General features: G+C 40.0%; 1 protein-coding gene and 1 long non-coding RNA gene across 10 annotated transcripts in view; one reads left to right on the top strand and one right to left on the bottom strand.

Moving 5' to 3' along the window:
• Positions 1-4,015: 4,015 nt before the first annotated feature.
• Positions 4,016-9,254, bottom strand: LOC108275972 (uncharacterized). Of its 3 annotated transcripts, XR_008398058.1 has the most exons (4): positions 8,955-9,254; positions 5,872-5,981; positions 5,064-5,315; positions 4,016-4,727 (listed from the first exon to the last, which is right to left on the bottom strand). It is a non-coding gene; the product is annotated as an uncharacterized LOC108275972 (long non-coding RNA). The 3 variants fall into 3 exon arrangements; XR_008398057.1 differs by having other exon boundaries at positions 4,016-5,315; XR_008398059.1 differs by having other exon boundaries at positions 4,016-5,941.
• vps13d (vacuolar protein sorting 13 homolog D) overlaps positions 8,325-13,506 on the top strand; it is a 55,410-nt gene continuing 50,228 nt past the window's right edge. For 6 of the 7 annotated variants that reach the window (XM_053686546.1, XM_047160552.2, XM_047160553.2 and 3 more), the window contains exons 1-4: positions 8,325-8,621; positions 8,747-8,888; positions 13,026-13,205; positions 13,301-13,378. In XM_053686546.1, coding sequence (XP_053542521.1) covers positions 13,109-13,205; positions 13,301-13,378 — 175 coding nt within the window. In that variant the 5' untranslated portion in view covers positions 8,325-8,621; positions 8,747-8,888; positions 13,026-13,108. Of the gene's footprint in view, positions 8,889-13,025; positions 13,206-13,300; positions 13,379-13,506 lie in introns of all 7 variants that reach the window. The other variant, XM_053686544.1, reaches the window with a different exon arrangement.

The following is a 13,506-nucleotide window of genomic DNA, read 5'->3' as shown; positions in this document are numbered from 1 at the left end:
GGAGATTATTAGGGGGTCATGATAAAGAAGGGCCAATGGGGGAATTCCCCCAGGACACCGGGGTTATACCCCTAGTCTTTATTAGAAATGTCCTGGGATTTTTAATGAACACAGAGTGTCAGGACCTCAGTTTAACGTCTCATCCAAAAGACATGCTGTTTTTACAGTATAATGTCTCTGTCACTATACTGGGGCATTAGGCCCCACACAGATGACATGGTGAGCACCTCCTGTTGGTCTCACTAATACCCCTTCCAGCAGCAACCTTAGTTTTCCCCAGGAAGTCTCCCATCCAGGTACTGGCCAGGCTCAACCTTGCTTAAGCCTAGTTCACATGATTTTAAGCCCGATTTGCAAGTGGCCGAGCTCGCCAACAAAAACCCTTTTAATGGAGGCAAATCAGCAAGCAATCAGCGCTCGCCAATTGGCGCTCGCCAAACGGCAGGCGGTCATTATGTGTGAACTACTCAACCACACATCGGCGAGGCATCACCAACGCCATACAGATATTTGGCATGGTAAATATCTGGAGCTGTCTGGTGACTGCACATCCTATGGTGTGAAAAGTGTTACTGGCAGTGATTGAGGTGACGAGCTACAGCCAATGAGTGAGCAAGGCATGGGGTGAGGTCACCATGAGGAACAGAAACCCGCAAAGCCTTTTTACTCACCTCCAACTTTCCCTGTAGCACACACAATCCTAGCTGCCTGCATGTGCTAATCCAATCTTTCACCCACTTTTTTTGTCTTTTCCTTTTTGGAGTTTTTTCAGCACAAATCATCGCACAAACGGCTCACGCCACTTGATTCTATCCTACGTCCATCTTCAAATTAACAACTTCTGTTTCGCCTGTGGTTTCCGTGTCATTTATCCGTGTCACTTCTCACATGTGTTTTCATGACAAAATGTAGTATGGACACCAGATAGAGTCGTTGGGTGACAGAGTCATTGTCAGTTCGTGTAGTGTGTGACCCCCTGTCACTGAGCAATCACATAGTGTGAACACCACAACGACTTCAAGACTCAGAAATTACAAGACAGCAAATCGTGTAGTGTGAACAGCACAGAGATCTGCTGATGCTGAAAGTCGTGTAGTGTGAATTTAGCCTTAGCTTCAGGGGGAAACCAGGGGAGAGCTGCAGGGAGATATGACTCTGGCTCTTAAAGAGTCACCACCATATTTAACCTGAGCATGAGGTACTTTTCCATATGGCTCATATACCTCTATATACCTACATACACCTTTTCATATACTTCTCTGTGTGCACCAAAACCACCTTCGGTGTTTATTGCCAAAAAGCTCTATTTTGGTTTCATCTGACCATAGAACCCGATCTCATTAGAAGTTCCAGTAGTGTCTGGCAAACTGAAGACGCTGGAGATTGTTTTTGGATGACAGTAGAGGCTTTTTCTTGAAACCCTTCCAAACAACTTGTGGTGATGTAGGTGACTTTGGATTGTAGTTTTGGAGACTTTCTCACCCCGAGACACAACTAACTTCTGCAATTCTCCAGCTGTGATCCTTGGAGATTTTTTGGCCACTCAAACCAGCCTCTTCACAGTGTATTGAGACAATATGAACACACATCCACTTCCAGGTCAATTCATAACATTTGACTGGAACTTCTTAATTATTGCCCTGATGATGGAAATGGGCATTTTCAATGCTTGTGCTCTTATAGCCATTTCCCATTTTGTGAAGCTCAACAACCTTTAGCCGCACATCTCAGCTATATTCCTTGGTCTTACCCATTGTTTTGAATGAATAAGGCTGCATCCGAAATCGCGTACTGTGACAGTACGTATTGCATTTGATGCAGTTGAAACAGTATGTACTAATCAGTATGTGTGTGTGGTATGAATACAACCCTGGACACACTATATCCGTCAGGTTGGCATTGTCATGTGACCTTCGATGTCATCATAAACACACAAATCTTATCAAAAATGCACGTCAGGAAAGTTAACTGAATTAATAATGTAATGTGGGCAGTGTTAACAGGCAGAGGTAAATTCGTTGCCTTTAGCTTGGAAGGCGTGATGGAGATCACAAAAACACTGTGAAAACTGTTTTTTTGTTTAAACCTTCAGCAAGTTAACAATTTATTTGGGTATTGTAAAACAAGTCTTGTTTCACCAAGGTTTAATACTTAAAAACTCTGGCATGCTGCTTTTCGCCTACTGTGAAGTAGGGTAGTACGCAATTTCGGACGCAGCCAAAGGGAATTTGCCTCTGTGTTACCTCATATTTATACCCCTGTGAAACAGGAAGTCATGCTTGAACAATTCCCTGTTCCTAGTCACCCAGGTGTACTAAAATCAATGGGAATATACTTCAAATATATTTTTCTCATATGAATTTATATCTGCCAACAGATGCATCAGCGAATAATCCAACACTTTGAGAACAACATTCCCCAAAGACAAATCGGTAGGATTTTGGGCATTTCCCCTTCTACAGTGCACAATATAATTAAAAGATTCAAAGAATCCGGTCAAATCTCTGGGTGCAAAGGGCAAGGCCGAAAACCACTTCTGAATGCGCGTGATCTCCGATCCCTCAAATGGCACTGTCTTAAAAGTCTGTAATGGAGATCCTGACATGGGCTCGGGAATACTTTGGTAAACCTTTGTTAGTGAACACCATTCGCGCGCTGCATCTACAGATACAAATGAACCCTTAGTGCCCGACTATGTGAATTCATTTGGGTGCCAATAATTATTGCACACCTATATTTAACAAAAACCTGTGTTGTGTTTGTAATTGTTTCATATCCATGAGAGCAGAGTATTTTTGTGAATTTTTTAACAAAAGATCAAAAGGTTAACCAACAAAGACAATTTTTCACTGCCTTCTCTGCTCATATTTAGGGTGCCAATATTAGTGGAGGGCACTGTATAAGCATACTAACGCTCTAATGTCGATAGAAATTTATAAATTGTTCACAACAGCTTAGCTATCATGCTTCCCATTTACAAGATGATGTACTTATATTTCAACCCTGACTAGGGGACCACCAGCAATTTAGGCAAAATATGGAGAATGAAACTATGAAATCAAATGTATTGCATCATGTTCCTTTTTTTACTTTGTGTACAATGAAATAAATTGTGACGCCAAACTGTTAAACAATTGAACTATTCCGAGTTATTTCTCCTCGTGTTTCCTCCAAGTACTCTGGTTTCCTTCCCGAGTCCAAAAACATGCATTGTAGGCTAAGTGGCATCTCTAAATTGTCAGTCGTGTGTGCAGATGTGCCCTACAATGGGTTGTCCAGGGTTTCCCCCACCTTGTGCCCTAGTTCCCTGGGATAGGCTCCACGCTTCCCTGCAACCCTGTGTAGGATAAGCAGTACAGAAAATGGATGGATGGTTGGATGATACACCTCCTCCTCTGGATGCTTTTTTTTAATATATCAGAACCGTTCTGGTGCTTTTGTTCAGCTTTGCTTCCAACTTTATAGAAAATTAACAGTATTCAGTACCTTGTGAGTAAAACAACTCAATAAGACATTGTAATACAGAAATAAAATATGATCTCATATCTGGCCAATAGAAAGATTGTCTTAATACATGTTCCCCCTTAAAGAAGCTCAGTGTCAGTGCAAAATAAAAGAACAGAAGAAGACATTGTTTTCTGCTCTATGCAAAATGCTGCTACTTGTTGTAGTTTTGTGCATGCCTACTATTCTGAGAATTCAAAATACTTGTTGTGTCACCCAAAAAAACAACAACAACAACAAAAAACAACCCGATGCTCAGTTTGACATAAATTAATGATTATCTGTGATTATGCAAAAAAAAAAATACAATGTCATTGTAGTTATGTTACAATTTATAAATATAAATAGGCAATTAGTGTAATAGAAGACACATTTTCTAAGAGAAGCCCAACAAAATGAGAGGTGTACATCTGCAGTGTGTGGGAGGCATACTCTTACAGCACATGTACTGTAGCAACAACAATCTGGTTGCGCATCTTTGATCAAAAAAAGTAGTGACAGAGAAAATAGCTCAATTTATAGCATTTTTTTGTTGTTGTTGCACATGACATTTTATCTTTGATTCACCATATTACTCATAATCCCAGTATTCCATTGTCATTCACTTGCCTGTTTGTATCAATCTTACATTTTACATTTCATTCAGTTATATAAAATACATTATGGTATATATTTAAATGGGACCTCTATTAAATATGTAGCTCAATTCCATGTAAAAACACAAGGCAAGCTGTGAATGAATGTAAATAACATGAGTAATAATTACAGGCATTACTCCAGGTGATGAGCTTACACACATGTATATATAGAGAGATTGCGTATATGGAGGGTGACCCAGACTGCACAGCAGTGATTTGTGTGCTTCAAAGCAACCTGACAAAGCACACTTCCAGCTTCAGGGCATGACGAAGCGAACAGGCTACAGACAGAGCTTCAGACAAAGCCACATCTGGATGCAGCATCTATACAAACACCACATTCATGTAAGGTAAAAGCACTGCCATTAATATTAACAATTTGTTTCTGCCCTCACGTCCCGAGGCAGGTAGTGGGATGAGTCAGGAAAGTATATACAGATACAAGGATCCTTATTGGTTGAATTCTTGCTGTCGCCATGGTTACATGGTTGTGGGCCAAATGTGTTGAGGAAAGATGCAGTCACTGAGGCACGAGGTTTGTAGATTCGCATTGTCATGTGCACTTTGCCTTCACGCCATGCCAGACTGAAAGGAGATGATTTTTCGGAGGAGAAAAATAAAACACTTGATGCATGCTTGTATTTCAACATCCACTTAAAATACAAGTATACAGATGAAGGCTTGAATGAGATTGTTTCCCTGTTATAGGCTGCCTACCATATTATTGACACATTGTATATCCCTTTCAGAGCTATGAGCTTTCTCTGAGTTAAATCACAAAACAGTTCTATTGTCTGGCTCTATTACCAGTATTATCTCTATTAGTCAAACAGTGCATGTGTATATTATTAGAAAAACAACAGAGCTGAAAATCTAATACTATTTCATTTTTAGTTATTGAAGTCTCTTAAATTCACCAACCTGGTCACGAACCTGACTGACCAGTGATAGCAGCGTAAATGGATACCAGCGAGAATTACAGTGAACATGGGGATCAGGTCACTGATCCGCATTCATCAGACTCATTACTGACACGCTGAGAAGGGAACCCAGATCCCTTTGAACAACAGCAATGTGACCTTGCTTCCTGTGTCCATCTCTTGTTACTGACACAGATGCTGCTGGACTTACATGGGTTGTAAAAGGACATCCCTCTGGTGCTGCTTAAACAATCTGAAAGTCAAACGCTTTATGCTTAAATTGGAAAACTGTTATTTTACACTGGTATTAAGAGCTTATTACAAAATATATCATTCCAACCCTTGACAATGAAATGACGAACATGTTTGGAATATAAACTTTCACAAAATACACTTTTCAGCCACTGTAATAGAAACATTAGCACATTCATTCATGAAATGAGCTAATCATCTGGCAGCAGTGCAATGCATAAAATCATACAGGTCAAGAGCTTCAGTTAAGGTTCACATCAATTCTCAGAATGGGGGAAAATGTGATCTCAGGGGCTTTGTGGTTGCTGGTGCCAAACAGGCTAGGTTGAGTACTGTAGGATTTTTCACGCACAACAGTCTCTAGAGTTTACACAGAATGGTATGAAAAACACCCAGTGAGCACCAGTTTTGCAGGTAGAAATGTCTTGTTGATGAGAACAGTCAAAGAAGTATGACAGACAGGTTCAAGCTGACAGGAAGGTTATGGTAACTCAAATGACCACACTTTACAACTGTGGTGAGCAGAAAAGCAACTCAGAATGCAAAACACATCAAACCTTGAGATGGATGAGCTACAGCAGCAGATGACCACGTTGGGCGCCACTCCTGTCAGCCAAGAACAGGAATCTGAGGATACAGTGGGCACAGGTTCACAGAAACTGAGCAGCTGAAAATCGGAAAAAGCCCAATCAATGTTTTACAAATCCAATCTTCATTGTACTGATGCCATTTGATTTATTGATTGGAAAACTACATGAATGAGCATGGGTACATGTATTCCTATTAAAATGGCTTGTGAATGTATGTTTGAGTTTTGTGTATGTCCCAAAATCTTACAAAAAATAATGATTAGCTTTATCACAGACTCTTAGAAAAATGCATCGATTTAGCATCCTAAAGGGGTCCACAGTTTGTGAAATTAAAGGACAACCCCACCTAAAGTGTCTTAGTAAGGTGTTGAGCCACCACAAGCCAGCAGAACTGTATCAGTGTGCCTAGGCATAGATCCTGCAAGTCTCTGGAACTGTAATGTAGATAGATCGAGAGTACTTTATTCATTCCCAAGGGGAAATTTGGTGTCACAACAGTCACAACACAAGAGCAACAGGGAGGACTAAGACTAAACAGTTCGCTGTTAAGACTTTATAAAATGCACAATAAACTCACAATATACACCACAAATTTGAGGGAATACACATGTACATATAAATAGGTCTCCAAGTTATTTACAGAGTAGTACTGGAGTGAAAAACACCATTCTTTCAAAAGATATTCCCTAGGTTTGTGGTTTTTTATGATGGTGGTGGCCAGAACTGTCTAACGTATGGCTCAAAATGATGATACATTATTTTCATTTGCCTCGTGGATGGGGACATTGTCATCCTGGAAAAGACCACTCCCATTAGGAGAGAAAGATTCCATCATAGTTTAAAAGTCATAATAACTGTGTATTGATTTGCAGGGTTTCTTCCCCTCAAGGAGACAAGGGAACCTACGCCATACCAGCAAAATGCACCCAGAGCACAAAGAGAGCTACTGTTTTTTCCTGTCATTTTTCACAAGTCTATATGTCGAACCATACAACAGAGGATTTTTCTTTCAGGAACGGTTTCAGATAGAGCCCTTTTGGAATGCTAGAACCCTTCATCATACAAATAATCTTCAGGAAACCCTTTTGTAAGAGAGAGAGAGCTTGCTTGTGTCCTCTACTATACACGAGCATGATTAAAACCTCACAGAACCTATGATTACGAGAGAGTGAGAGAGAGTGAGAGAGAGTGAGAGAGAGAGAGAGAGAGAGAGAGAGGAAGGGAAAGAAAGAGAGCACTGCTCCCCTCTTCTGTAAGATCTTCTGGATATGTGTGACTGAATAGAGAGCTGAATAGAAGGCTCGCTATACATCTAAAGCTATACTGTGGATTATGTGGTTGCACATGACCGCTCAATAGGTTGTAGAGCTCCACATGTGCAGAGTTTATTGCTGAGTATTCTCTCTAAGAGCAGTGATTGTATTTGTAAGATTCATCATATCATGAGGCATACATAATGTCTGTTGCTGGGGGTTGTTGGGATAACTGTGCTAGGATCTCTGCTAGGAGATTACACTGTGGCATCTGGATGGATCACTGCACGTCAGTATTTAGAGCTACACATTCATATCACACTGTAAAGCGTGTAAGTTGAGTCATGAGTTAAAGGTGACACAGTGTATAGATTCATATAAGATACCGTGTAAAGAAACTGACAAACAGTACCAAAACCATGACAAAGCACATTTATTTTGCATTATGATAATAAATACAGTAGATTACACACACATCAGCATATTTCATATTCTAGCACGGAATAACGACCCAGTAATTTACCATCTGCCATCTGTTCCAATTTTTTTCTTAAAACAACCTTTTCACCAATCAACGTCTGATCTAAAGAAATAAATCCCAATTTCCTGATTAACAGCTGATTATTGAAAACACACACCAAACAAGAACATAAATGAATGCATTTTGTGATATTCTACAAACCTTTGCACAAACATGCCATTTATTGTGCAATTGCGCCACGATATGTACAACACTGGGACTACACATCTAGACAAAATATACCTGGCTACACAGTACACAGCCTGATGTTGTGTGTATATCCCGAATATGTTCTGCTTGTTTGTGGTAACCATATACTGCTCATTATTCCAAACATTGTCTTGTTTACGTCACTTTCCCTCTTATTCTCTTTCCCCCATTTACTTACATTGTATGGGGGTTTGCTGGGGTGCTGTAAGGTGTTGTGTATCCTGTTACAATAACCTGAGCCTCGCCAAAAGCATTTAAAAGTACATGTCTCGACATAATGTGCAAAAATGAAATAAACTTCAATCAATCGATCGATTATAATCTTCCGTCGATTTGGGCCTCCAGACGCTAGACGGCTACGATCACAGTCACGTGGTTGGCGAGGTGTTTTGTTTTGGCACGTGACCGGAAGAGTATCGTTGTAACTTTGGTCATTCCAGGAAGCCGGAGACTCGTATAGGTTTGACATGTAACTGCTCGATGAACACACCTGCACCAGGCGCTATAATATTCGCTTACAGTTAAGTGAGAGACCAATCCCGTTAACGTTTACTCAAAGCACATTAGCACCGCCGTTTGAGCTAGTTTTATGCCATGGTTAAAAAGTTGCTGGTTGTTTGCTAACGAGTCATGCTAGCTAGCTGGTGGGGCTAAGTTCAGCTCGCCGTCGCCTCTGCTGCCGCCTCTCAGTCTCAGCACACTTCTCTCTCTGTCTCAGGGTCACGGCTGATACTGTGAGTTATTTCAGTTTCATTTTCAGTCTCTCGGAAAACCTGTAAACTTATAAAAACCTGCTGTCTAATATGTGAAAACGAATAGTGACCTAACGAACGGTCTTTCTCCACCGTGTCTGTTTAAGGACACAAGACGCTCATCACCTGAAGATTCTTCTTATTTTAAATCAATGACACAATTACAGTTGTGTGGATTAATCACTAAAACAAACTCCTTTCTTCTAAACCGCCTGGAGAACCGCGGTCCATGCTCGTCCCAATACAATGGTAAGTTAAGATGATAATTTTAGATTCATGGCAATAAAAGTCTGTGTAAAACACTTGCATAGTTACCTGATCCGCCTTCGAGCTCACATTTCCTCAGCACTAGCTGTTTACCACTACAGGTGTGAATAACACGCTGATTGACAACCTCGAGGTTGTGTCATGTGACGTGCTCTCTTTGGTTTCTCATAGTTCATTGTAGACTCAGTGATGAATCCATCTTTACTAAGTAAAAACAATATTAAATACGGTGAGAATGCAATACTGAGAGACAACAGAGATTAAACAATAATCGCTCGAGCTACACGTACGAATATTACTCGATTTGACCAGCATGTTAAACGTTGTCAGCAGGTGTTTCTCCCAGTAGACCAGGGCTCTCCAGTTTTTCAGGTTCTGGACGATACTTGGCCTCACTAGAATAAACCCGTCCAAAGCTTGAATTGGGAAACAATAGAGCCTTTTTTGGCTGGTGCCCTTTATCGCTGATATGCAGTAGTTTGTTTCATGTGGTGTTGACACAAATCATTTACTGAACATAGTACACAGTTTGTCTTCAAGCATGTCGCCAGGATGTCTGAGATTTTCCATAATGCGGCTTGGTTATTGTGAAGGTTTCAGTATCGGGTATCAGCAGATACAATGCGTTCTGGTATCCGTGCCATATCAGAAGTGGAATCTGTGCCTCCCCTTTTTTTATTTTATTATTTTTTTTATTTAAAAAGATCTAAACAGTAGTTAGGCTAAAGCTGTCTTTTTGATTTTCATCATAATATAATTCTTTAGCTGCAAGTTAAGATCAGTAACCTTAGAACGCATAATGTGATGTCCTCACCAGCAGCTGATTAAGTGTCATTGTGACTAAACAAAGTTCTGGCAGCGTCGTTAATTTTTATGCTATATTTCATATAATAATATCTGAGTTTGCCTGCTGCTATGATGCTCATGTAATTGGCTATGGCACAGCATTCATGGAACCCATGGTACAGCTACAGTGGGTAGTGGTTACATAAGCGAAAGAATAAATCTGCTTATTACCATGCATCCCCATTACTGATTGATGATGTAAGCAGAGCATATTCATTTTCTTTGATCACAGGTCTATCGTTAGAGGATCGTCACTGTATAATCTGACATGGAGGACACGGTCGGTTATAGAATTTGAGCCAAGATTTTATTGGGATCATTTCATACAGTGTGATGAATAAAAGACAGGAGAAATAGCACATGTTATCACTAGTTTAAATCACCCTGAAAGTGATTTTCTGTAGCATTTACACAAGACGAATGTGGTCTGTAACCAGACAGAGCGAATTCAGTATCAGAGCAAAAACTGTGTTTGCTGAATGTACAGTATTCACAACGACTTGGCATAATATCACATGAAAAACAACCAACCCATATAAACATTCATCATATCCCACACATGATGTATATGACTATACAAAACAGTGTAAAGGAGCAGGTATAGAAATGAAAGTGGTTGAGTGCAGAATGTAAGTAATAAATAGGATGGCATCAACATTTATATGTACATGTATAGTCCCCTCCGAAACTGTTGAAACGGCAAGGCCAATTCTTTTGTTTGTGCTATGCACAAAAGACATTTGGGTTTGAGATCAATATATGGATATGTGATGAGAGTTTAGGATTTCAACTTTAATTTCCTGGTATTTACATTTAGATCTGTTAAACAACATTAAACATAGAACCTTTTGTATCAGACCACCCAATTTTTAGCCAAGAAAATGTATAGGAACAGATAAGTCTTGAAGTAAACTAAATTAATGCTTAATATTTGGTTGCATATCCCGTGTTAGAAATAACCGCATAAAGCGGGCGACTCATTGACATTACCAAATTGTTGTTGTTTTTTCTTTTGTGATGCTTTTCCAGTCCTTTACCCCATCTTCTTTCAGTTGTTGTTTGCTTTGGGGGGAATTCTTCCTTCAGTCCAATTGGGTTACAGTCTGGTGATTGACTTGGGCAGTCTAAAACCTTTCACTTTTTCTGCCTGATGATGTCCTTTGTTGAGTTGACAGTGTGTTTTGGATCATTGTCTTGCTGTATGATAAAGTTCCTCCTAATTAATTTGGATGCATTTCTCTGTAAATATACAATTGCAAACACAATACAGGTTTATTAAAAAAAAAAAAAAAAACTTTGTTAGATATAGGTGTGCACCAATTATTGGCACTGGTTATGCATTTATTATTATTAATTATTGGCACATTGAAGTATATTCCCATTGATATTTTAAATTCTTTTATACACCTCTGTGACTTGGAACAGGAAATTGTTCAACCATGACTTCCTGTTTCACAGGGGTATAAATATGAGGTAGCACATAGGCCAAATTCCCTTAGTCATTCATAACAATGCATAAGACCAAGGAATATAGCTGTGATGTGCGGCAAAAGGTTGTTGAGCTTCCAGAAACAAACTCAAGCGTCTTCAGTTTGCCAGACACTACTGGAACTTCAAATGGGATCGGGTTCTATGGTCAGATGAAACCAAAATAGAGCTTTTTGACCATAAACACCAGAGGTGGCTTTGGCGCGCACAGAGAGGTAGCCATATGGAAAAGTACCTCATGCCCATGGGTAAATATGGTGGAGGCTCTTAATGTTTTGGGGCTGTTTTTCTTTCAGAAGACCTGGACATTTTGTTAGGATACACATGGCATCATGGACTCTATAAAATATCCACAGATAAAAGAAAACCTGCTGCCTCTGCCAGAAAGCTTAAAATGGGCCGTGCTTGGATCTTCCAGCAGGACAATGATCCAAAACATACATCAAAATCAACACAAAAATGGTTTACTGACCAAAAAATCAGAGTCCTGCCATGGCCATCCCAGACCCCTGACTTGAAACCCATAGAAAACCTGTGGGGTGACCTGAAGAAGAGAGTCCACCAGTGTGGACATCAAAATTTGAAGGATCTGTAGAGATTCTGTATGGAGGAATAGTCTTAAATCCCTTGCCATGTATTCTCCAACCTCATCAGGCATATTAGGAGAATATAATATTCTTCTTTTTGAGCCATTCCTTGGTGGATTTTATGATTTTAGGACAGATGGCCTCAAATTATCTTCAAGCACTCTTTGATGCTAAGTTCATAGTTGAATCAATGAATGTAATCTGTCAAGTCCGTGAGGCATCAAAGCAACCCTAAACCATAACATTTCCACCAGCGTGCTTCACAGATGGTATGAGGTGCTTCTCCTGAAAAGCTGTCTTTGGTCTGTGTCAAACATGTCTGCTGTTACTGTGGCCAAACAGCTCTATCTTTGACTCGTCTGTCCAGAGCACATTCCAAAATACCTGGTCTTTGCCTATATGCTCATTGGCAAACTATAGTCTTGCAAAGGCTTTTTCCTGGCACGCCTCCCATGCAGGTGAAATTTGTGCAATTTCTTTCTGATTGTAGACGCATGCACTTTGCTACCAGCAGTTGCAAGACTTACTAGCAGTTCCTGTGATGAAATTTTTGGGTTCTTGGAGATTTCTTTTTGCATCGGATGGTCTGCTTTTGGGCTGAATTTGCTGGGATGGCCAGTCCTGGACAAATTGGCAGTCGTTTGAAATGTGCACCATTTGTAGATGATTTTCCTTACAGTGGAATGATGTATTTCAAATAATTTGGAGATCTGTTTAACTCATAGGCATCCACAACCTTTTTTCTGAAGGCCTTATAGAACTCTTTAGATCTTGGCATGATGACTCCACACACCTCAATAGCAAAGGCAACACCAGACACTAGATATGAGAGGGGTATAAATAAGACAGGTTCCACCTGCAGTTCCTGAGCAGGTTCTAATCACTGGCACCCAATCTTCAACACCTGGTTTGAATTTTATGGATTTGAAGGTGTGATAAATGTAGGGGTGTACTTACTTTTTCCATGTGACTGATATGTTTTTTTTTAAGTTAAATTGTAAAAATTACTACAAAATGTCAATTTTATGTGTCATTTGATAGTGTATCGACTTTATTAATAGGCTTCAAAGAGGATCAAAAGTTTGTCCAAATTTGTAAAAAAAAAAAAAAAAAAAAAACAACCTTCAATTTCCATAGGGTGTACTTATTTTTTCACGACTCTGAGTCACACTATGACGTTTTGTTTCCTGTTTTCTAGACTTCAAATGCCCGGAGTGAGCATTGCTTGTAAAGCCTCTGTCCGTTGTCATCGAGGATCCCCTGCCACTTCTCCTTCTCACCATGCTAGAGGGACTTGTTGCCTGGGTACTTAACACTTACCTGGGTAGATATGTCAGCAACCTTAACACTGATCAACTCTCTGTTGCTCTTCTCAAAGGTAGGAGCGTTTTATACATACACTTGCGTGGCATGCTGCTTGTGTCTGTCATTTGAATGATTGAGTGGAATGACTGGATTTCATTTACGTTCCAGGAGCCGTCGAGCTCGAGAATCTTCCTTTAAGGAAGGATGCACTCCGAGAGTTTGATCTACCCTTTGAGGTCAAAGCAGGTGAGGGCTCATTTAACATTTCATGTACGTTATAAATATACAGCTGATTTATGTGAAGTCAAAATGTGTGCTAGTGTTTGCATTGAGGTCTGGGGTGTCAGTGAAGGGTAAAAGTAATATGGGACATT

Source organism: Ictalurus punctatus, chromosome 15 (assembly GCF_001660625.3).
Source record: "Ictalurus punctatus breed USDA103 chromosome 15, Coco_2.0, whole genome shotgun sequence".
Lineage (NCBI taxonomy): Eukaryota > Metazoa > Chordata > Actinopteri > Siluriformes > Ictaluridae > Ictalurus > Ictalurus punctatus.
The sequence above is the reverse complement of the archived record's forward strand: the minus strand, read 5'-3'. Positions and strand labels throughout refer to the sequence as shown.